At 39.5% G+C, this 26,318-nt stretch overlaps 1 protein-coding gene across 26 annotated transcripts in view; it reads right to left on the reverse strand.

Annotated features, from left to right (window-relative positions):
* Nucleotides 1-26,318, reverse strand: part of nbeaa (neurobeachin a) — a 925,612-nt gene that overhangs the window by 532,370 nt on the left and 366,924 nt on the right. For all 26 annotated transcript variants that reach the window (XM_051927338.1, XM_051927337.1, XM_051927335.1 and 23 more), the window contains exons 22-23: nucleotides 20,049-21,053; nucleotides 7,454-7,671 (exon numbers count right to left, since the gene is read on the reverse strand). In XM_051927338.1, the coding sequence (XP_051783298.1) occupies nucleotides 7,454-7,671; nucleotides 20,049-21,053 (1,223 nt within the window). The remainder of the gene's footprint in view (nucleotides 1-7,453; nucleotides 7,672-20,048; nucleotides 21,054-26,318) is intronic.

Raw genomic sequence — 26,318 nt, forward strand, 5'->3', positions numbered from 1 at the left:
CAAAACAGTTATTCTTTTTTCAGAGATCACCATCCAAATGCTGGGATTTACTTTTTTCTTTTCACATATTTCATGGAGATATTTTATGAAAGGATGAAAGACATGAATGGGAAAAAATTATTTTAAGTTAGACTAGTTTTTGTTTGGCTACTGCTTAAAGAAAAAAATAAACAATTAAAATACAAGTCAATTAAAATTAAGGCAACATAGTATGTTTCATTAGCATTAGTAATTAGTTACTAATGGAAAAAAATGGCTGTAATGAAAGCTTGCAGCCACTACAGCACTCAAGGAATGACGTTTAACACCCCTGGACTACAACTTAACAACAGAAGCTGGTTTTCACATGTGAAAGTAGGGTGACATGACACCTTTATTGGCTAACTAAATAGATTACAAATGCAAGCTTGCATTTGTAATCTATTTAGTTAGCCAATAAATGGTGTCATTTCACCCTACTTTCTCCTGTATCAGTATATGGCTAACACAGTACAACACTCTACTGCTATGGTTTTCACATGTGGAATGGGGAACAAACTGAAAATTTTGCGTGGGGACTGAAATACACTGCTAACTCTGGACCCAGAATTCTTGAATGATTATGAAACACTTGCCTGTGTTTTAAAATAAAACTATAACAAAGTTTTCTGTGGTGTTCCTGGCACCCTGCCCAGGATTTGTTCCTGCCCTGCGCCCTGTGTTGGCTGGGATCGGCTCCAGCTGACCCTGGTAACCCTGTGTTAGGATATATAGTTGGATAATGACTGACTGACAATTATAGTTTTTCACCTAAATGTATCAGGGATGATTTCAACACTGTATTTTAGTAATCAATTTGTTGACATATTTCAGAAACAATAGATTTATTAATTAAATAATAGATAAGTAATGTGTTCAAAGAATAAAATGAGAGTCAGTCTTTCAGTTTAGTATTACGAATGAAAGCAGATAGCATCAATGAATTTATCGTATTTTTTCTGCATTACATGAAATACAGTCCCTGAATCTGGGTATTTAGGTTTAGGATGTAATTATTGGCTCCACGGCCAGGACATGCTTCATTTATCCAAATCCAAAAAACACAGATATGAAGGCACTAACAGTTTAGATGAAACACAAATATTAAGAGCAAATTTGAATAGGGGCGGCACGGTGGCGCAGTGGGTAGTGCTGCCGCCTTGCAGTTAGAGACCTGGGTTCGCTTCCCAGGTCCTCCCTGTGTGGAGTTTGCATGTTCTCCCCGTGTCTGCGTGGGTTTCCTCCGGGTGCTCTGGTTTCCTCCCAAAGACATGCAGGTTAGGTGCATTGGCGATTCTAAATTGTCCCTAGTGTGTGCTTGGTGTGTGTGTGTGCCCTTCAGTAGGCTGGTGCCCTGCCCGGGATTTGTTCCTACCTTGCGCCCTGTACTGGCTGGGTTAGGCTCCAGCAGACCCCTGTGTTAGGATATAGCGAGTTTTTTCAAAATGAGTTTGTCAATTAACATTTATAAAAGTTTGGCCCTAGTGTGTGCGTGGTGTGTGAGTGTGTTTGTGTGAGACCTGCGGTGGGTTGGCACCCTGCCCGGGATTGCTTCCTGCCTTGTGCCCTATGTTGGCTGTGATTGGTTCCGGCAGACCCCCGTGACCCTGTGTTCGGATTCAGCGGGTTGGAAAATGGATGTATGGATGGAAATTTGAATAGGTCTGTAAAAAGAAAAAGGTTTGCCATTAACATGCAACATGAACAAAACAAGGAAGCTTTTACTATGTGTATACTATACAAAGAGTAGTTAATTACTGCAGGTACTGCCCCCTTCCTGAATTTCTTTATCATTTCAAATTTTTGACATTTATTATATTCAGGTGTACAAATTAATTTTAATTTTGGATAAAAGAGCACCTGGGTGAATAAATAATGTATGATTTTAATGTTTTAATGAACAAAGTTTTCTCTCACCAAAAAGTAATTGATCCTAACCAATTAAAGCAATTAAAGAGATTAGAGCCAGCTGATTGCACACATCCAGACTTGAATACTCCCACCCCTACCTAATGTATACCTCACTTGTTTTGATCCTAACCATCAGTGTCAAGTTCCCTGCACGATTATTCAACAAGAGAGAGAGAGAGGTTAAGAGCACGCGCCGATACAGCGCATTGCCGCACCCACCACATGACAAACCAACTCAAGATCCCAGATTAGGACCTGAGTGCAGTCATGCAATGGGTGACACGTCAGCACCACTCTAGTTCAGATAGAATGAAACAGTGTTAGGTTTTTTATGATGGCTGGAGTGACAATTCTGCCACCAACCCCCATATTTTTCCCTGAACGTTGAAGGGCCTACATGCAGGGCTGGATGAAGATTGGATCACCTCAAAAAATTCAATCTGTTTGAAAAATTTCAATCTGGTTTCCGAACTTCTCACAGTACAGAGATAGCCCTGGTCAGAGTCACCAATGACCTCCTGATGGCTGCTGACCAGGGCACTCCATCACTCCTTATCCTCCTGGACCTCACAGCTGCACTTGATATGGTAGATCATAATATTCTCCTTCATCATCTTCACTATATAATTGGATTTTCTGGCATTGCTTTGGAGTGGTTCAAGTCCTATCTTACAGATAGGGCTGAGTATGTGGCCTTGGGAGATGCTAAATCTCATACCCACACTGTCACCTGTGGGGTCCCACAAGGATCAGTCCTTGGGCCAACCCTCTTTAATATCTATATGCTACCCCTGGGTCACATCATCTGCAAGCATGGAGTTTCATTCCATTGCTATGCCGATGATACGCTGCTCTAAGTGAGACTGGATTCGACTTCTCTTACACCTCCATCAACTCTTTCCTCTAGCTTGGATGAGATTGAGGCCTGGATGTCCAAGAACTTCCTTAAGCTGAACGGCACGAAAACTGAAGCTATTTTAATTGGACCCTCCATGAACTTTGTTCCTCTGTAAATTGTATTTCCTTTTCTGACCATATCATTACCCTCTCCCCTTCTGTTACAAATCTGGGTGACAAGTTAGACTCCCATCTGTCATTTGTTATACATATCCATCACCTTTGTAAAATTGCATTCCTTCATCTCCGAAACATAGCCAAACTCCGTCCCTACCTCTCACTCTGTGATGCTGAAAAGCTGGATCATGCCTTTGTCTCATCCAGACTGGATTATTGTAATGCACCGAACCAGATGACTATCTCCTCATCGGGATCCCTAGCAAGAGCCTTCAAAAGCTCCAACAAATTCAAAATAGTGCTGCAAGAATCCTGATGAAGGTGCGGAAATATGAACATATCTCACCAATCTTTCGGTCACTTCATTGGCTCCCTATCCATCTCCGTACTGAATACAAACTCTGTTTGTTCACTCACCAGTGTATCCATGGAAAAGCTCCACAATATCTTAAAGAACTCCTTATACTACAATCCACTGCAAGAAACCTCCGTTTTGCAAATACCCACTGCCTTTTACCCCCCTGTGACCAAACTTCATACAATGGGTGACCGAGCCTTTGCAGCCGCTGCTCCACGGCTCTGGAATGCCCTACCAGGGAGCCTGAGAACACAGAAGATTGTGGGCTGTTTTAAAAAACAGCTAAAGACTTTTCTATTTAGGAAAGCTTATTAACAAGACTGCGGTGGGTTGGCACCCTGCCCGGGATTAGTTCCTGCCTTGTGCCCTGTGTTGGCTGGGATTGGCTCCGGCAGACCCCCGTGACCCTGTGTTCGGATTCAGCAGGTTGGAAAATGGATGGATGGATGGATTATTAACAAGAATGCTATAATTATTGTTGTTTTATCTCTGTTTTTATCTTGCTTTGCCTTTGTTTAAACTTTTTATGTTGCACTTTGAGATTTACTGCTAATGTAAAGTGCCCTATAAATAAAATGCATTATTATTATTATTATTATTACTCAGGACGGAGCAATTGCAGTTTAAGGGCCTTTCTCAAGGGCCCAAAAAAGTACAGTCACGCTTGGCATTTACGGAATTCGAACTGGCAACTGTGCGATTGCCAGTGCAAATCCCTAGCCTCAGTGCCACCACTCCTCCCTATATTCAATAAGTATTAAAGGAAATTTCTGAAAAGGCCAGGGAAAAAATATGGGTGTCTATTAATATGTAAAGGACTACAAAACAATTTCTAAGGTTCTGAGACATGCAACCAAACCAAAAGGGAAACAACTAGAGCAACAGCAGATCTTCCCCAGATTGTCCAGTCTGCCAACATTTCTCAAAGTGCACAGTGTAAAGTCATCCATCAATTTACAAAGGATTGTTAAAAAAAAAAGAATCCCAAGAACTGAATGCTTCTTTTGCCTCAGAAAATGTCAGTCATCGTGACTCCAGAAACATAAAGGCACTGAAGAAAAATGTGCTTTATTGTAATGTAGCATGTTGGAAGCCATTTCTAACCAAGAAGAACACAAAATGTTTTTCTCTTATTATCAAGACAGCACCTCGATTTTTCAATGAACAGAAAAGAAAAAAGTGGAACTTTCTGGGTAACATTATATTGTGTTTGGCGAAAAGAGAACACAGCATTCCACAGCAAGGATGCCATACCAACAGTCAAGCATGGCAATGGTAGTATGATGGGTTGGGGATACTTTGCTTCCTCAGGACTTGGGCTTATCATTTGATGAGAGTGAAGCTGAAGCATAGTTGATTCTTGCAGTAAGACAAAAACAAAACTCAAGTCCATGTTTGAAATGATTGAAAAGAAGCAAAACTAAAGTTCTGGGCTTGTCTTAGTCAAAGATCAGGCCTCATTCCAATATTACCAGCTTTTGTTGAACAGCATACCAAATAATCTGAATTAAAACACTTCTGCAAAAGATCAGTGGTTTAAAACTCCTCCATAAAAAAGCTGATGCAACAGTTAAAGGTGTTGCAACCAGTTATTAAGTTTGAGGATATAATTACTTTTCTTTTGTGTTGGATAACTTTGCTCTTTCAATAAATCACATGAGAAAATGGAAATGTGCTATTTGTTTACTCAGGTGCCCTTAATATTACAATTTGACCAAAGATGTAAATAAAATTCTTTGTGAAGAATTTCAAAAAACAGAACAAATCAGCACTGTATGCCCAAGTTAGAGTTAACAAAGCAATACAAATCAAAATAAGTAAATAGGAGAATTTTATTTTTTATACTGTTGGTAGCTTTTATAAATGTTAATTGACAAACTCATTTTGAGAAAACTCGCTATATTCTAACACAGGGTCATGGGGGTCTGCTGGAGCCTAACCCAGCCAGTACAGGGCACAAGGTAGGAACAAATCCCGGGCAGGGCACCAGCCTACTGAAGGGCACACACACACACCCACCCCCCAAGCACACATTAGGGACAATTTCGGATCGCCAATGCACTTAACCTGCATGTCTTTGGACTATGGGAGGAAATCGGAGCACCCGGAGGAAACCCACGCAGACACGGGAAGAACATGCAAACTCCACACAGTGAGGACCTGGGAAGTGAACCCAGGATTCCTTAGTGCGAGGCAGCAGCACTACCTCTGCACCACCATGCCACCCTAGTCCAGAGGTATACACTGTATTAGGCTGGCACAATCTTAACACAGCACCTTTAAATACATGCTGCTGCATAACACTAACTCAATCAAAGTTTTACATGATTAAAGTTGACATGATTTTGGAGCCATCTACACTTAAATAGTCTTATTTTACTTCATAGGATGTCCACCAAAAATAAGAGGTGTCTAGGCCCTATACTAACATTTTTAAATACAGTAATGTTTGATTACAAGGAACTAGAGGATGTTTTGCCATGTAGAATTATATTTTGTCCCAGGGTATACTAATAAAGAGCTCCTCATTTTGATTGTGATAAATATGACTAAGTATACTGATGTCAGCTCAGTAGCTCAATTTAAATTGAAATTTATTGCCATGTGTGTGCACTACAGTGAGATTTGTACTTGCGTGACTACTAATGACAATTACATAATTCAAACAGCAAATAGTAATACTGTAAGTAACCATACATTAAATACAATATTAAGCAAGAGATGCAAAAAACATAAAAAAGGTAACCTCATGCATTTGTAAATAAAAAGAGCTATTGAGTATGACCAGAGGAGTAAAACTGTCCACAAACCTAATGTTTGAATACAAATATTCTGTGTCTTTGTCAGAATGGAAGAGGGAGAAAGTGACTATGCAGAATGCCTGAGATATTTATTAAAAATAACATTTTTAGTTTTCCTAAGGCAGCCATTATCATACTGAATGCAATACGTACCAAACAAAAGAGAGCTCTATGCCATAATATTCTGAACTTGGATCACCACCCTCTGTAGTGCTCTGTTGTCTTAAGCTCTGCAGGTACCAGACCAAAATATTTTTAGCTAGTGGAGGATAGACTCCGCTCTGCACCCACAGAAAGTACTAGAAAAGATGAAGAAATCTAGGTCTTCCTAAAATGTCATTGGAACTAAAGACATTGATGAGCCTTCTTCATGATAGCCAGGATGTGCTTAGACTTAGATAGATAGATAGATAGATAGATAGATAGATAGATAGATAGATAGATAGATAGATAGATAGATAGATAGATAGATAGATAGATAGATAGATAGATAGATAGATAATCTTTTACACCCTTATACTGTATAAGGATGTATATTTTCAGCATGGAAGATAAAGCACTGTTTGTTTCCTATTTTTTTATTTTAATTCCATGCAGAGCATCAATGAACACATACTACAGTAATAACTAACATGGTAAAACATTGCCAGATCCTAGATGAATTAGGTTTTGACCTGAAGAAGAGTAGATATAGCGCAGTTGTACAATGTTATTGTACAGAACTGAATAACTTTAACTGAAAATTATCACAGAGAGCAGAGAGAAATTTCAACTTTGATGGTACTTCCTGTATCAGAGAATGAGTCATTTGGATTCTGCCTGCATTTGAATTAGTTAAAAAACTATTTCTGGCTTTTGTTTAAGATAGTTTTATTTTAAAAGACAAATAAATCTGATTCGGTAGCAGAGTTATATGCATTTCACCCTGCATAAGCGTCACTTTCTTCAACATGTGATATGATAAAAAAAAAATGTCTAATGATCTGATTAGTTCATATCCATATCCAATCAATACAATGAGTAATCAATAAATGTCACAGGACATCTTCAATTTAAAATTTTATTGTGGTATACATAGTATGCCCAATTAATACAAATATGGTTGTATTATGGAACTGATCTAAATCAGGACATCAGTCCAAAACTAAGAACACTTGACTGTATGCTCACAAATGTTCCTGTTTGTTTTGGGCCAGTTCTGAGTTGCCTGAAAAATAGGAAGAGCCTCCCTTAAAGAAATCCTACAAACTTAAAAACTGAATGGATGAAGCTGGGAGTCAATGTAGGATAAAAGTGTAAGAATTAATGCAACCATGCTGTTTCTCTTCTGATAGATTTATATAAATCTTACCTTCTCCAAACATGAACATCGGTTTCCAAAGCAAACAGCAAATCAGTTAAAAGTCTCTGGTGCATAGGTGACCACTTAAATTCAGGGATACGAAACATAGTGGTGCGAGGACCAGGGCTAAATTGTCTTCTTTGTTCTTCAGTCATTGGCATTCCTCTGAAACCCAAATCAACTCGCAGATCCCTCTCCACCTGGCTCCCTGACCTGCCTTGGACAGCCTAGAAAAGAAATGGTTAAGAAGCTCAATTTATGAAGAGTTTATCTGTAAAATGCAAAATATTTAAAAAGACCAAGATGTCCTCAAAGATGAAAGTAGAAATCACAGAACAGTATATTCATGCAGCTTATGTTTGTATTGATTTTTTTCTATTGGTGGTGGATGTAATGAAATTTGTTTCATTTTTTGATTTTTGTGGCTGATTGCTATGAGTAAACTTACACTCTGCAAAAGACAGATTCCCATAATATATTGTCAAGTCATTGAAATATAGCCACCAGGCAAAACAGAACAAGCAAAGATGAAACCTGGGATCAGGGCTGCAGGGAAGCCAGGAAAAAGCCTGAAAATGAACTCCAGATATGATTTTAAATGGTTAAAGAATGACAGGAAGAATATGCCAGCATCTCAGCACTGATGAGACGACAGAAGAAAAAGGAGGGAAGAGTGAGGAAAACACCTGACTAGTAAAGGTACTGAAAATATGGCATGCAAGTTACCCCACCGTTACCTTCTCTATAGCTCCTTCAATCTCTGCCAAACTAAAACTCTCCACCTTAATAAAAGTTCCTTAGACTATGGTACATTTGAAAAGATGAGGGTGACTTTTGCAATGAAGCACTGAAATGTCGTAATTGCCAGAGGATACTGTGATGGTCTGGGTTGTAGTCCATGCTCCCGTTCGTATTTGGGGAGCCTCTTGTACCTGAATCGTTGATACCATAACCAAGATGAGTCAGGCAAATGAGGACACATGCATTCCAGACAAAGGGTAGGTGCAAAGTGAAAGGTGCTTTTATTTAAAACACTCAAAAACAAATTAGAAACTGTCCAAATAAATAGGGCAGTGTATTCTTCACCCATAAATAAATAAACAAACAATCTGTAAAAAAGTGAACTGTGGGGGTAAAAATCCAGAATAAGTAAATCCATAAAATTGATATTAAAACATGGCAGGAATCTTCTCTAAAAATCTCAGTCCCAGGTGCTTCCTTTTAAAACTGTCTCCTCTACTGACCCCGCACTGGGCCTTGCAGTAGAGGAGACTCCTAACTGACAGGCACAGCCAACCTTCTCTTCTAGGTCCAGGTCCCTACTGTTCCAAGGATACCAATAGGGTGCCAGTGCCAAACCTTGTATCTCTGAGGCTCGACTCCTGCTGCCTCTCTCTGGACTTACATGGCAGAGTCGCTTAAAAAAACAGGTCACTCCAACTTCCTGAACCGCTTAGCTGGAGTGAACCTGTTCAGCCCTTAAGCATCAGCCGCAACACTCTCCGGAGGGGCTCTCCTCCCAGCTACCTGCTTCTCATCTCTCTCTCTCTGTCTCTCTCCCGTTCCTGCCTTCTTCTCTCTCTTTCCCCTTTAACCTCTGCTCTTTCATCCATCTACCCTCTCTGCCATGCAGGTTCCATTTACATTCGCCTGCCTAATGAGGTACATGTGAGCTGCTCCCTCAGTGGCACCATTTAGGCGCCTGACTGATCAGCCCGCCTCTGCATGTGTATGCGAAGTGATCATCCAGCATTTCAATAAATCATGGAGCAAAACATACTTGCACACACCCAGCCCAAGTGGAGCATGCACATTTTGGGGCACAATAATTTATTTAAAATTTGCCTGACACCACGGACCATTTATCACAGATACCCATTCTCATGTTGTGGAGAGGGATCTCAATCAAGCAAGGAGTAGACCTCATAACTTTAACTCTAAAAGAAACAACTATAATGAAAGAAGCTTCTCACAGGTCTTACCATTCCACTCTAGCTCTCCCAGTTCAGGTTAGGTCAGGTTGGGAAGCATGCACTGGTACAGCGCATTGCCACACCCACCACACGAAGAAATAGCTCGGGATCCCGGTTGACAACCCCACAGGCAGACCACTAGTTAAGTCCTACACTTCGTAAATTACCCTCTATCTGCCGCTGCCAGGTGTTACGTGGGCTTCCCCTTGGCCTGGTCCATCCACTCGGATCCTCAACAATGAGGATCCTGCAAGCCGGATCACCCTTAGTTACAGCACTACGGTCATGTGAGCAATTCCCTGACGTTCTCTCACAATGCAGGTAATGTGCATCATTCGGGACTCCATGAGCAACCGCTCATTTGATACAAAGTCAAACCGGTACCCAAAGATTTACCGGAGAGACACAGTACCAAAGGAGTCCAGTCTTCATCTCAGGTCACTGGATAGCGTCCATGTCTTACAACCATATAGCAAGACAGGAAGCACAAGGACTCTAAAGACTTGGACCTTCGTCCTTTTCCATAGATATCGGAAGTGCCACACACCCCTTTATAGCGACATCATGACCCCCCATGCTCTCCCAATCCATCTACTGAGTTCATAGGAAGAGTCACCAGTTACATGAATGTCACTGCCAAGGTAAGTATACCTCTCAACAAGGTCGACACTCTCTCCGCAGACAGACACACTGCTGATGGCTGTGCCTAAGAGGTCATTAAAGGCCTGGATCTTGGTTTTTATCAGGACACTCGCAAAGCCCAGAAACTCAGACTCCTTGCTAAAATCTAGCTCTCCCACAGGTCATTAAATAAACTGTCCCTATTTAGCAGATATTCTTCCATAGGAGCCTTTTATCCTAACCCTCCCTTGATCTCCTTCCGTCAACCACCTAACCTGTGTAAACTTCTCCTCTACAGCTCACTTCACAGGGGATAGCCACATTCCCCACCTGGAAGTTTGAGCTGTAGCAGGAGCTGCTGTGTCACACAGAGCCCCGCTGCTCAACACAAGGTGGTGGGCTCGCAGTAATTGTCAGAGCAGACTTCAACATCAAATGAATCCCAATTGATTGTCCATTGTCTTTTGAGTGCCTGGCTCTTAAACTAATAACGAAATCAGGTCCTGTCTCACTCATTGTTCTTTATCGTCCCCCAAAATACAATGCATCCTTCTTATCCGATCTGATTGAACTTCTGACCCACCTAAGCTCTCACTCTCAGAGAATTATCCTTCTCTGTGATTTCAACATCCATATTGACACCCCCACATCTAAACTGAGAAATTAATTCCTATCCTTACTGGACTGTTTTGACTTGACACAACATGTTGATTTTCCCACCCACTCTGGTGGTCATATACTGGACCTGATCTGCACTTCTGGACTATCTGTTACCAACATTTACAGCACTGATTTGGGACTCTGACAATAAAACAGTACTTTTCACTGTCTCATTACCTCTTCCTCCTCTTATTTGTAAGAAACGACAGATTTCTTACAAAAACCTTAAAAATATCTGTCCCTCTATCCTTTCTGGATCCATTTCTGATCTTTTACTGTCTTCACCTATTGCGTCAACACTAGATAGTCTTGTTGACTCAGCCCTTCATTCAGCATTAGATAAAACAGAATCTTTAAAACATAAGGAGGTTTCCTTTAAACGTTCAGCTCCTTGGTATAATTAAGAATTGCGATCTATGAAAGCAGCTGGCCGACGCCTTGAGAGAATTTCATGCAAGTCTGGCCTCACTGTGCACATTCAGGCTTTCTCTGACCACCAAAGAGCTTACAGTGAAGCACTAACTGCTGCCATGAACACCCATTATGGCAGAATAATAGAAAGTGGCCATGATAACTCAAGGGTTTTGTTTCCTGTAGTTAATAAACTAATCGAACCTGCATGTGGCCCAACTATCTCTTCTACTGAAGTCTGTGAGGAATTTCTCCACTTTTTCTGTAACAAAATTAAAGATCTAAATAATTCAGCTAACATAAATACATTGTCTGTTTTTATCTCTTCCTGTTTTCCCACTCCATCCAGCTCCTAAGTTCTCACCAGTCACATCTGCGTTTGTTAATGACCTGCTTTGTAAGATGAGGCCAACTACTTGTGTACAGGACCCCATCCCCACCACACTACTTAAATCCTGCCTTCATGCCATAATCCGACTGTTACAACAATAATAAACTCATCCCTTGACACTGGCTCTGTGCCGCTCACTTTTAAAATCACTTCTGTAACCCCAATGTTAAAAAAAGTCTGGTCTTGATGCTGACAATCTTAACAACGTTCGGCCTATTTCCCACTTACCTTTTCTGTCAAAAGCTCTTGAGCGTGTTGTAGCTTCCCAACTCACCAACTACTTAACTTCTAATAATCTGATGGAACCCTTTCAGTCTGGTTTCAGGACATAGAACAGCTGTGAAACTGCTCTGCTACTGGTAACCAATGATTTGCTTATGGCAGCAGACTCTGGACAAACCAGCATATTAATTCTGTTAGACCTCAGTGCAGCATTTGGCACTCAGGTCAGACATGACATCCTAGTGTCCAGAATGGAGAACATGATGGGTATCTCTGGCACTGCCCTCCAGTGGTTCAAGTCCTATCTGACTGATAGGCAAGAGTTTGTTAGTCTTGGCAAGAGCAGATCCAGCTCAGCGCCAGTCACACAAGGAGTCCCTCAGGGCTCTGTCCTCGGTCCTCTGCTCTTCTGTATTTACATGCTTCCCCTTGGCCATATTATTCGTAGCTATGGACTGGGTTATCATTTTTATGCAGATGACACTCAACTCTACTTCAATGTTAAAAGTGGAACTTCATCAGAGCTTTCTCAGCTCACAACTTGTCTCAGTGAAATTAAAACCTGGATGGAGCAGAACTCTTTATAATTAAATTGCAACAAAACTGAACTCCTGCAAATTGGGACTAAAGTGCAACTTAATAAAATGAGCTCCTTCCCAGTCAACCTTGGCGGTGATCTCATCAGACCTGCCTCTACTGTAAAGAATCTTGGTGTCATTTTTGATTCCTCCCTCTCTTATTCCGCCCACATAAATCACATTAAGAAACTTTCTTACTTTCACCTCCATAACATATTCCCATGTTCGCTCCTTCCTCTCCTTTTCTAATGCTGAGAAACTTGTCCATTCTAATATCACATCCCGCATCGATTATTGTAATTCCCTACTGGCAGGTGCCCCTTCTAACCTTATATCTCAGCTCGAGCTTATTCAAAACTCGGCTGCAAGAGTCCTTACACGGACCAGCAGCAGTGAGCACATCACACACATCCTGCTCCGTCTTCACTGGCTCCCTGTGTCTTACAGAATTGAATATAAAATCTTACTAATAACCTACAAAGCCTTAAATGGCTTTGCACCAAACTACATCAGTGACCTTCTCCATCACTATGTGCCTGCCCGCCCACTAAGGTCCTCTGATTCTAGTAATCTTGTTGTACCCCTCACTAATCTACACTCCAGGGTGACAGGGCCTTCAGCTGTATACTCTGGGATGACCTACCGAAATTAATCAGGTCAGCTGACTCCATGAATTCTTTTAAAAAATAACTCAAAACTCATCTGTTCAGGAAGGCTTTTAGTTCTACTTGACTTTATTACCCTTCTCTCAGTTTACCTTTATGTCAAGATGCTAATGTAACCTGTGTGTGTGTGCGAGACCTTCAATTATGTTGTCTGTTAGGCTTTTTTTTCTCTGAATTCACTGTCATAATCTTCTTTATTTATTTATCTGGTTTGTACAATGCTGTATACTCTATACCCTGCCGTTCTATTTTAAACTCTGTGAAGTGCCTTGAGCATGGGAAAGGCGCTATATAAATAAAATGTATTGTTATTATTATTATTACTTGCAAATTTGTCAGCAACAATACCAATATAAATGGTTCCTCCGGTAAATTAAATATTAATAACGGGCCTTTTGATAGTCTAAAAAATGTATTTGCTGTATTTCTTTTAGGAATTTCCCAGCCTTCTACGTAGGTGAAACATGGAGTCAGCTAACAGACTGTTGCAGACAGTATGTTCAGGCTGTTAAAACTGTAGACCTTAAAAAGCCTATTGTAGATCCCTTGATCAAGGCCATACTGACCTCTCTGTTTGTGCTCTTTCACTATGCTTTAAAGACTCTTTTCAACGAAAAACAGAAGAAGCTAAGTTCATTCTCACAATGGGATTACTTATTTCTCCAGGTTTTAATGACTTTTTAATCTCTCCCTTCATTTACAATAATGGCAGTTTTTCTCACCTACCCTCTCCTTTCACATGCCCTGGCTTTGTTCTTCCTATGTATGTTACCTACTTTTTCCTTTTCAGTTGCATACCTAATGAAGGCTATACAGTCTACAATGTTACATCTTTTTACTTTCTTTTCTTTTCAGCGAGGAAATAACCTTTCATCTTAAAAGCTTTTTTTTAGTAACTCTTTCTCCAGCCAAGAGAACTTCATACACCAGACTGCTAATCACCTTCCTTTATTTTATTTTATATTTTTACAAGACCTTTCTGCAGAGATAGGATAATGTTAGGTTATCCATATTTGTTTATCATGAATAGAAAAAACAGAATGCAACAAGTACAAAATGTGAACTTTGCTCCGTAGAGCTCTGAGGCAGCAATGTCATTAGTCATAGTTTCAGAAAGAATGTAAAAGGTTTGACCATATAAAACAATGCCATATTGCATTATACGTACTGCAACTTGTGATTTGAAATAAAAATAATTATATTGTTTGAATTTAAACCAATTTTTTGGACTTTAACAAATACCTTTTAGCTCCAAACAACTTCCGAGTGAAACAAAGCAAGAAACTGTTTGTGGTTCACTTAACAAATAGCTTCATAACAAACATATAAAACTCTTAATAAAGGTAGTCAGGAATGCTGCAGGCGATGGGTAATTAAATGTGATGGGACTGATCTGAAACCACATGGAGCAGTCTTTATGCATTAACTTAACTTCCACTTGGTTCATATTTCTACAAGACAAATCCACAAATTGAGTTTAAATGATGGATGACTTAGATTCTATCTATCAACCTTTGACTTCACATCATTGTTTCCAAATGAATGGTTATCATGACATAGAGGAAGGTAGACAGCAGGAATTTAATTTGTCTGATGTGTCCACTACACAAACGACACTACTTGTAGTAATATACTTTGAACATATTATCCTGATGCATTAAACACACACACACACACACGCACACATGCACACACATAACAGATTGAAAATGCAATTACAGGGTTTTAAATTAATGAAAATTCTATTAATAATATGATTATGTTGAAAGTATGATAGAACATATATGTCTTCTTATACTTTGTTCAAAGCATTTATGTAAAATGTGACATACATACTACTTCAGAAAATGCTTATTTAAAAGTATAATATAGAAATTCAAAAACAATTTAACAAACAAAAAAAAAAATTGATGAAAACACTGGCACGCATAATTGGACCATCTTCCAAACAAACAATTATGGGTAAAGGTACCAGGCAAATTTGAGCCTCTGACCTATGTATGGTATCACTGCAATGTTTATTAGGGATTTCCTCTAAATTTTCTGATTTTTATACTGACCTAAAATGCATTATAAATAGCATTATGATATTAATAGTGTATATAATACTGACTATTGATATTCATTCAAATATTTCAAATGCCCACAGTTTTTAAAGATACAAGGCCAACAGCAATGTTTTACATACTTCTTAGACTGTTTCTTTTAAATTTAAAAGGGGTGGGATGAAACAGGTAAGCCATCAACCCACATAACCCACCCACATTGTTGTGCAGTGGCATTTTGTTACTTCTTACATTATTAAATATAAAACTATCCATCCATCCATTTTCCAACCCGCTGAATATAAAACTATTGAATATATAAATTAATTTTAAACTACAGAAGCAACATTTGAGAAAAAAATTAGGCATTGGGAAAGAATGGGCAGTGGAATGGAGTGGAAACCATTGTCTTGGTGTCTAGCTTAAAGGAATACAGACAAGAAAAAAAATCTTTTTATTTCATATTTTCATTGGGAATGGGGATCAAAAAACTTAAAAATTATACAACATGCTTTAATTGGGACCAGCATGGGGGTCAATACTAAACAACAACTATATTAAAATGTTCATGAAAAAAATCTCTTTTCCACAGTAGCTTTCACTGTCTTAAGTATTAGGTCTGTGATCGTGCAAGCTTTCCTGATAAGTCTGTTATAATGGAAAAGGTATAATATTAAACTGGATCCAGCCCTGCAAGCGAACCTCCAACTTGCAGGGAAATGGTGGGGGTTGGTGGCAGGATTGGTAGCTCTGAGACAATAGACTGGGCTCCTGTTTGCTCTCTGCGGGAGTAGCTCTGCTGATGCCACCCATAAGAAGGCTGCTAGCATCATGAAGGGGATGGGGGAAAGCACTCGGGAGCCACATCCCTGGAACAGTCAAAACCGTCAGACAGCCAATGGGGTCAGGCCTGTCAGGGATCAGAAGTGATGTGGTGCTGAAGCGTCACCAGCTACATGGCAGCACTCGGGTCCCAATTTGAGGCGCGTGGAACGTCATATCTTTCTGGCATGATGATCATCTTCCTCTGCTGTTGGAGAAGCTGCATAAACTCCTCATTTCAGTGGCGGCACTCTCTGAGGTGCACTGACCTGGGACTGGCCAGATCTCTGTAGGTGTGTGCACCTTTTATTGGTCTGGTCGCTCTAATGGCTTTCATACTCGGGGAGTAGCAGTTGCTGTAGTGGATCAGCTCCTTTCAATGGTGTCTGATGTCACTCCTTTCAATGTGACTCAGATTATGGCATTCTCTGACCATGGTGAGTGATGTCACGGTAAAGGAGACATTTTATTCGTAACTTTGCTCGGTGGTTGATGGGTGCCCACAAGGTGACACTCTTCCGGTCATAGGTGACTTCAATGCAACCACTGGCACTGACAAGGCTGGCTATGAGGATTGTCTCGTGTCCCCATGGGTCTGGTGACCGTGGAAAGAGTGGCTCCATGTTTCTTGACTTGACTTTGCAAAAGGTTAGGAGCTGCGGGTCCTCCAAGAGTCAGTGTTGGGAGGGAGAGGATGAAGCTCATTGGAGGAGGAGTGGAGACGGAAGAAGACAGAGTGAGAGAGAGAAAGACCGAAGAAGAAGAAAAAGAAGAAGAAGAAGAGAAAACATTGCTATGTGCCTTTGTGCTTGTATACTGTACATTGGAGGGAAACGGTTAGGGAAGCGTTTCCCACAGAAAAATAAAAATGTCTGTTGCTGATCTTGTAGTTGCAAATGTGTGTATCGGGTTTTGATGCCCGCCCCCTGCACATCACAACATACAGTATATACACAATATGTATACTCACTGCCCCTTTATTAGGTAAACCTTGCTAGTAGCAGGTTGGACCCCCTTTTGCCTTCAGAACTGCTGTAATGCTTTGCAACATAGACTCTAACAAAGTGCTAGAAGAGATTCTAGTCCATATTAACATGATTAACATGATAGCATCACACAGTTGGTGCAGATTTGTCGGCAGCTCATCCATGATGCGGATCTCCTGTTCCAGTACCTTCCAAAGGTGCTCTACTGGATTGAGATCTGGTGACTGTGGAGGCCCTTACAGTGAACTCATTGTTATGTTCAAAAAAACAGTCTGAGATGATTTGAAGTTTGTGACATGGCGTGTTATCCTGATGGAAATAGACATCAAAAAATTGGTACACTGCGGTCATAAAGGGATAGACATGGTCAGCAACAAGACTAGGCTGTGGTATTTAAATGATGTATAATTGGTACTAAGGGGCCCAAAGTGTGCCAAGAAAATACCAATCTGGCCATTCACCTCTGACCTCTGGCATAAACAAAGCATTTTCACCCAGAGCACTGACACACACTGGATATTTTCCTTTTTTCTGACCATTCTCTATAAACTCTAGAGATGGTTGTGAGTGAAAATCCCAGAAGATCAACTGTTTCTGAAATCTTCAGACCAGCCCATCTGGCACCAACAACCATGCCACGTTCAACGTCACTTGAGTCACCTTTCTTCCCCATTCTGATGCTCAGTTTGAACTTCAGCAGGTCGACCTGACAATGTCTACAGGCCTAAATGCATTGAAGTTGCTGTCATGTGATTGGCTGAGTAGATATTTGCGTTAAGAAAATTGTTGAACAAGTGTACCTAGCAGATGAGTGTGTATATATAGATATATACAGCATATCTCAGAGGTCAGTTTCAACTGTAAGAAATGTAATCAGGAAATGGAAGGCCACAGGCACAGTTGCTGTTAAACCAGTTCTAGCAGGCCAAGAAAAATACAGGGGCGGCATATACGCAGGATTGTGAGAATGGTTACAGACAACCCACAGATCACCTCCAAGGACCTGCAAGAACTTGCTGCAGAAGGTGTATCTGTACATTGTTCTACAATTCAGCACAATTTGCATAAAGAACATCTGTATGGCAGGGTGATGAGAAAGAAGCCCTTTCTGCACGCAGGCCACAAACAGAGTCACTTGTTGTATGCAAATGCTCATTTAGACAAGCCAGATTCATTTTGGAACAAAGTGCTTTGGACTGATGAGAAAAATGGAGTTATTTTGTCATAACAAAAAGCGCTTTGCATGGCAGAAGAAGAACACTGCATTCCAAGAAAAACACCTGCTACCTACTGTCAAATTTGGTGGAGGTTCCATCATGCTGTGGGGCTGTGTGGCTAGTTTAGGGACTGGGGCCCTTGTTAAAGTCGAGGGTCGGATGAATTCAACCCAATATCAACAAATTCTTCAGGATAATGTTCAAGCATTAGTCACACTGACAGTCACCTGACTTGAATATCATCGAAAATCTATGGGATGATTTGAAGCAGGCTGTCCATGCTCGGCAGCCTTCAAATGTAACTGAACTGGAGAGATTTTTTATGGAAGAATGGTCAAAAATACCTCCATCCAGAATCCAGGCACTCAAAGGCTATAGGAGGACAGCGTTTAGAGGCTGTTATATTTGCAAAAAGAGGCTCAACTAAGTATTGATGTAATATCTCTGTTGGGGTGCCCAAATTTATGCACCTAATTTTGTTATGATGCATATTGCATATTTTCTGTTAATCCAATAAACTTAATGTCACTGCTGAATGAATACTACTGTTTCCATAAGGCATGTAATATATTAAAAGGAAGTTCCTGCTTTGAAAGCTCAGCCAATGATGAACAAAAATCCAAAGAATTAAGAGGGGTTCCCAAACTTTTTCATATGTCTGTATATACACACACTATAGTCTGAACTAAAAACAAAAGTATTCAAAGACAATTTCATTATAATGAGAGGAGATTGCATATTATAAACCTCACATACAAAGTAGTAAAAATTAGGCCAGCTGTATCAAAAATTCAGCTCTTCTGATTATAATACACAATGAGAAAACACAAAGTTAAACAGAACAGAAAACAAAATACTTTTGCCATTAGGGGAATGCCTATGCAGATCACAAATTCCTATTTACCTTGTGGTGTGGCTTGCTCACTTGTCCTCTTCAAAAAAACACCAAGCACTTGCTTCCTCACCTTTCATTTCTTTCTTTCATAACATTGGCCCTCTACTCCTGCCATTGAGATTCTGATCCAAATTCTATCTAGGACTCTAGGTTTAAAGACACATGTGGATAAAGATGGCTTTATACTCTATGTACTGGTTCTCTTGCTTGCTATACTACACCATGTAGCTGTCTCAGCTCAGATATAGTTCATATGAGTACCTAGTAGCCCTAGTGTTCTCACACTGCCTCATAAAGGTTGTCTCCGATTATGTGGTTCTTTATCTGGTTTGGAGATCTTCTGTACCAGCTTGGTGGTGTCTTTCACAGACAGGAAACCATTCACAGTACGCACAGTGATTGTACATTTACAAACAATAATGAGAAAAGAATTTTCATATTGGACATTGTCTTTTCAAATGTCTTTCTCAAGTAGAAGAGTCCTCTAGGCAGCTTCATTTACCACATGTAACAATAAGAAGCAATGTGGATTTACTCTGAAAGTTTCCTAAGACTGTCAGGGATTAATTGTTGGGCCATTATAATTACAAATAAAGCATTATAAAAATTGCAAATTATAAGTATCACTCTACTAATAATGCCAACAGCATTCTTGAATTACTCTAACAAATTTCCATTTATTTGGACCTTCAGCAATTAATTAGGAGAACACCTTTTTTCCAAAAATCATAAGCTGAAGAAAGCTGCATTTTTGTATTTTGCCATCTAACTGAAAACATTTTAACGCAAATAAAGTTTGCAGAATGTTGTTAAAAAAGCAAGAGAACTACACTGGTAGAAAAATTTGATACTGCTGTTGTATTAACTGTAATATAAATAAATTATCAGGAAATGCAACTATTATTAGTTCATTTATGCATATTTAACATACAAATATTAAAAATGACTGTTACTTTCATGATTAAAATATAAAGCCAGTCATACTTAAGGTACATAACACAAAAATAAATTATACATTATTCTTCCATGACTCTCAATGTCTGAAACACCTATGTGAAAGATTACAAAACTAATAATTTATTAGTGGGAAGCAAATTCAGTAAACTAAAAATACTTACTTGAGTGGTAGCAGTGGTCTGTATTTTCTTGATTTCTTTGTCTTTTCCATCATCAGACCTTTCTGTATCTGAAGTAGTGCTAACTGCATCTATACTGCCTGCTGTTTTGATTACAGATGGCTCACAGTCCACACCTGTATTTGGCATATCAGAAAATTCTGCTCCTCTTGAAGCATTTTCATCTTCTGTAATTGCACTGATGTCATCCAAAGTGGTCTGGATTTTGAATTCATTGCTCTCAAGAATATTTGCTGCAGATGTTAAGTCTGCACTACCTGTCATATGCGCAAGGAGTCCTAGATCATCAGCTGCACTTGTGTGAACCTGAATATCCTGGGCATTTGGCATTACAATGTCACTAGATGTCAGGTCTGAAATCAGTTTTTCCTCCTGGCTTGAAACTTTCCCAAAAAGAAATGAGGTACTGCTGTTGGTTAAGCTGTCTTTGTCATCAGCAAGCGTTATTAAGGGGCCACTGTTTTTGTCTTCACTTTCTTTAGAAACTATACTCCCACTGACACTGCTCTTCAACTTTTCTACAGCAGCACAATAAACATTGTCAAGGAGAGAGTCTACCTCCACTAGAGCACCATTTTCTGCGGTGCCTAATGTCTCTGGAGACAGATCCATATCATCAAGTTTTACTTCAGTGGCCTCCACTTTTTCAGCTTTGATGTCTACTAAAAGATCATGAACCTCAACCCGAACACCAGCCGACTGCCTTTCAGAGGCCCCTAGTCCATCATCTGGTCCTTTGGTTTCTGCAAGCAAGTTCCTTGTGTCTGTAGTCACTGCATAGTCAGTCTCACTTTCTGGAGTTTGTGTCTGGGAGCTGTCATCAATTTCTCGAATCTCAATGGCTCCTTTTACTCCCGCTGTTTGAGATGAAAGGCCAGAAATAGTACTAACATTTCCTTTTTTGCCCTTTTTCATGTTTTCTTCTTCCTGCCTTTGATATTCCTCATACATCTTTGCCAAATACTCCTTGTGGGCTTCATAAGTCACCTTAGAAATAATACAAATCATATGGTAATATACATAAATTACAGTTCCGAGAAAATTGCCACTTCTAAGCAAATTTAAACAACACAATACAACATTTTCAATTCTGCTTAATTTAACATCAGTTAAAAAGCTTATTTTAGTTGTATTGGGTGCAAGGAAGATCAAAAGAGGGAGTCAGTCCATCACAAGACCCACTTATGCAACCACCCATACTCACAATCCAAAAAGATAATCTTGGAATTGCCAATTCATCTAACAAGAAAGCTTTTAGTGTTATGGTACACACATTGCACTACCCGGTGGAAACAACTACACAGACATGGGGAGAATATGTAAATTCCAGATGGACAGTGATCAGTATTTGGACCCTGGACGCCATCAACCATGCCAGCACAAAACAAGATATAAAAAAGAAAATTGTATTTATTTGCAATTACACCTCCATTCTCTAAACTTGTCTTTTCTATTTCAGGGTCATAAGGAGCCTATCTTAGTACCCTGTAGGTCTCGGACTCTCAAACTTGGGGAATCCTATGTAACAGTTTCCTTTGAATACCAGAGAACTACAGAGTACTGAGGTCAATCCTGTGATATTTTCTCTGTTTAGGCATGACTGTGTTGCTAAGCATGGCATTAACTGTATTATCACATTTATTTATGACCAACAGTAGTTGTTTTGAATACCAACAATAATAGGCGATAATGGGAGGAGTGAGAAAAGCGATTGTGTCCGACGGCTGATCTTTATACTCTTGGTCTTTCTAAGGCAGTAAGTATTCAATACAGTATGTCCTGAAGAAAATGTAGCTCAGTGCTGGCAATATGTTGTGCCACTTTCACCACCTTTTGCAGCGTTTTATGATCTTGAGTGAGCAGATGCTGTAAAAAGATGTGTTGCAGCCAAAGAGAATGGACTCCACTGTGTACCTGTAAAAATTCATGAGAACAGATGGAGAATTGCAAGCTGTCCTCAGATAGATAAGATAGTAGATATGCTACTGAGCCCTTTTTATGAGAGCTGAAAGTGTGCTAACTTCAATTCATCAGTGGTAGTCACAACGGTCATGCTCCCGTTCATTCAGTACACGTATAACAAGAAATGTCCGGAGAAAGCTGTTTTCTTCAAGACAGTTTTAGGACAACTGTTACACCCCATACAATCATCTCCTTTAAGGAAACACTAACAGTACATCACTAATCAGTATGCACTAACGATTCAACTCTACTGTCTTCTTATTAGTTCTGACTGATAAACGTTGCTCGTTAGTGTATAATATTTTTGTATGCATTTATTGCTTTGTAATTGTAATTTGAAGATTGGAATGGTTGCATATTTATTTATTTTGAATGCTTATGGTTTCATTTAAGAATTTAAGTATGATTTGTCACTGTACCCTACTGTGAATTGTCACTACATGTTTCTGCAATAGTGGGTCCAGGTATAATGACAGACAGAAATAAACTGAACTGATTGTGTGCAATGCATAAACTCACTGTGCACAACTGTATATTGACAATATTGGGTCAATTTAAAGTCACCAATCACTTTAAAGTGCAAGTAGATAGATAGATAGATAGATAGATAGATAGATAGATAGATAGATAGATAGATAGATAGATAGATAGATAGATAGATAGATACTTTATTAATCCCAATGGGAATTGTTGTATTGTTGAATTGTTGAAAGTATTGATGGGGCTGTGGAAAGCTGGCGTCCATGTAGAAAACCAACATGAATGCAATGAAAATACTGCAAGTACACAAAAAAGTGTCCAGGCTAAGAATAAACCCAGGTCACTGAATCTGAAACTATGTTGTCTAATTAGTGTCTAACTGCATTTATACATATATTCACAAGCGGGAACGTATAAAATATTAGAATTATATTCTGGATTACAGGGTTTCATTTGAAGAAATTTCTTAATCATTGGCCAGTCACTACCTTCAAGAATTTCCATCAAATGACGTATTTTGAACATAAAGAACAGCAAAGAGCATTCTATTAATTTTCCTTAATTCAGATTTCATATTTATTTGAACTCTTAAAATATATCATAACTCCTCCAACATAATATAAAAACAATTTGTTTTGTAAATGAGAAGAGACCATCCAGTCCATCAAATATGTTTAATTAGCTAAACCCAATAAATCATTTTGCCATTTGAAAAAAAAGTTGTCAGGGTTTCCTCTAGAATAAAATTACACATAATTTATATTTCACATTCCCAAGAGCTTTTGTAACAAACAAGCTTCTGTTTTATGGGTAGAACGCACAAGTTATTACTTTCCTCCGGTGCTGCTGCATATGTGATTTAAATTTACCTGACAGAATTCTAGGCAAAATACTAATTCCTTTGAAAGTTTAAAAGACCTGAATTAGACCTTCATATAGCCTTCTCTGTCCAGAACTAAAGTGGCTCAGTGGATTAAGCCCATCAGACTAATTGGTTGTTTCAGTGAACAAAAGGCCAGGGAAGAGGCTTTACAAAGAGTACCTAAAGAGAAATTGAATGTTAATTATACCATCTACTTGTATGATCATAATAAATCTGACTGCTTTAAATTTATTTTGTAAAATAATTAAATAAATGATTAGGATATAGGATCTTAATAATAAATCTGCATTTGTATATTAAATGTATTCTTTACTACATTTATCAAAACATATTAAAAGTCACTTTTGTTTCGGTAACTGATACTATAAAATAGCATTGTTTTTGGCTATATATTATTCCATAATACATTGGAATTAATTCAAATGCAAAGTAAATTACATTTGAAATGCAGAAATGGCAATGGATCCATGAATTCTGGACAGTAAAACTATTTAGGACATTTAAATTACCATTTACAAGTTATGTTCCTTTGGAGAGCAGTCGTCTGCTTTTGTAGCACATAAGAATATAAGAAAAATATATGAGTAGAATAGATGAACCCACAGTAGCTGGTCAGATCCTATTATTCTAGTGTCTCCACATAAAGCTCATTATGGTGTATATATCAATAATGCTTTTAAGCAACTGGTTCCACACACTAGAGCAGGGGTGCCCACACTTTTTTGGCTTGCGAGCTACTTTTAAAATGACCAGGTCGAAATGATCTACCTACATTAAAAATGCTATATATATATATATATATATATATACATATATATATATATATATATATATATATATATATATATTGTCACAGGTGCCTGGGGGAACAGAGCTTTGAGGCTCAACCCTGAAGGGGCCTGTGGTCACCACCAGGGGGCACCCCAATGCCTATGGAGCCCTGGACCTCAGCACTTCCGCCACACCCGGAAGTGCTGGGGGGAAGAGGATCAGGGACACCTAGAGTGCTTCTGGGTGCGCAGCCGGCACTTCCGCCACACTGGGAAGTGATGGCGGAAGATTGTTGGGAGGTGACTATAAAAGGGGCTGCCTCCCTCCGTTCGTGGGCTGGAGTCGGGAGGTCGAGAGACAAGGTCTTGGAGGAGGAAAGGAGGCAGCCTGAAGAGAGAGGCATTGTGTTGTTGGCCTGGACTTTTGGGGACTTTGGGGTTGTGTGTGCACTTGTGTAAATATTGACTGTGAAAATAAACGTGTGTTGGGTGATTTAAATGTGTCCGCCTGTCTGTATCCAGGCCGAGCTCCACAATATATATATACACACACGAGTATACTTTATACATAAAATATATGTTTCCGTACCTTGCATAACTGAATAACCCTTATGGCACAACAACAATTCAATACATTTATGGTCACTACAGTATTTGGATTTAATAATCTTCATGTGGGAAAAGGCTGACTCGCATAAATAAGTAGAGCCGAATAATGCAATCAAGGAGGTAGCACATTTCCTCATGTTTGGCTACTTTTCCTCTGTAAGTTCCAAAACTGTCAATGAGCCCCATACTTCAGCTGAATATCATCCTGCAGTGTCAAAATCTCATCCTCCACTGTAGAGGAGTTTTAGATGAAACAGTGTTGCAATTTTTGATGCGGGTGAATCCCCCTCAACATCTTCCCTAAATGGATAGCACTTAAATGTAGCGATTGGCTCAAGTAAAGCTGAGTCTTCAAACCGTCTGTCAAAGTCTGACAGACAATTTTTAATCTGCTCTGTGTAGCGTATGCTGTCAAGTTGTGCACACGCCTTCCACTGCGTCTCCAGCTCTGACGCGAGGTTTTGGATGTTCCCCAAATCAAGGCGCTGCAGCTTTGAGGACAGATGTTGCATTTTTCGTTTGAAAGCATTAACTGAGCTAATTATATTGACCATGGTTTTCTCTTTTCCTTGAAGCTATAAATTAAGCTCATTCATCATGTTGGTCAGATCGGAAAAAAAAATACCAAGTCTAGTGGCCACTGATCGTTATTAAGTTGCTTGTATTCTGCATGTTTAAAGACAAGGAGAAACTCCTTTTTCTCCAGCCAGGGGTCTCGAAATCTCAGCAGGAATTTCTCCTGAGCCATCTGCCTCAACGAAGGCCTCTTTTATCATCTCTCCATCTTGGAAGGACTTCTTATACTTAATGATCGAGTGATTCACCCGGAACAATGCTTCGGTGTGTCTGCCTTTGCTTTTGAATTCAGCCGAGTGAAAAATGACGGCTGTTCGATTAACTGCGATTTTAGTTCCCTCTCCTTTCTCTTTCTCAGATCGCTTTTTGGAAGGAAGTCAGTTTCGTAGTTTTTATGAACAGTGCCTTACCACATTTTCCTTCTTTGGAATAGCAATGATAAATTGACAGATCAGACAAACGCACTTCGATTGTGACATTCTGAGAGAAAAAAATCCTCTTCCAATTCCACATCCAGCCCATACCCTCCCCCCCAAAACAACAATTTTTTTTTAAATCCCTTCTTTAGTCGATATAAATTGGAAGGCTAACTAGATCACTTAGATAGCCGGAGTTTTGCAGTAGCTCACGCGTTTGATTGTGCGTGCGGGATGACCAGTGTGTTAGAAGAAAAGAGATCTCAGACTGGCCGCCCTGTATGTCAATCAAGTGGCAAATACCATAGGGAGGATATATGATAGACTAATGTTTAAAACCATTTTTTTTAATGCAACGCAATCTACCTGCACTACCTTTCCGATCTACGGGCCAATCGTGATCGACGTATTGGGCACCCCTGCACTAGAGTTTCATGTGTAATAGGCTTTTTAAAATTTTCTTTGAAACTTACCCTTGACAGTTTGTCTTACTTTCACGGCTTCCAGTTGTAGAAATTTTCATATGTGCCCTTTACATAAAGGCTTGTCGGAATCA

The sequence above is a fragment of the Erpetoichthys calabaricus genome, chromosome 4 (assembly GCF_900747795.2).
Source record: "Erpetoichthys calabaricus chromosome 4, fErpCal1.3, whole genome shotgun sequence".
Taxonomy (NCBI): domain Eukaryota; kingdom Metazoa; phylum Chordata; class Cladistia; order Polypteriformes; family Polypteridae; genus Erpetoichthys; species Erpetoichthys calabaricus.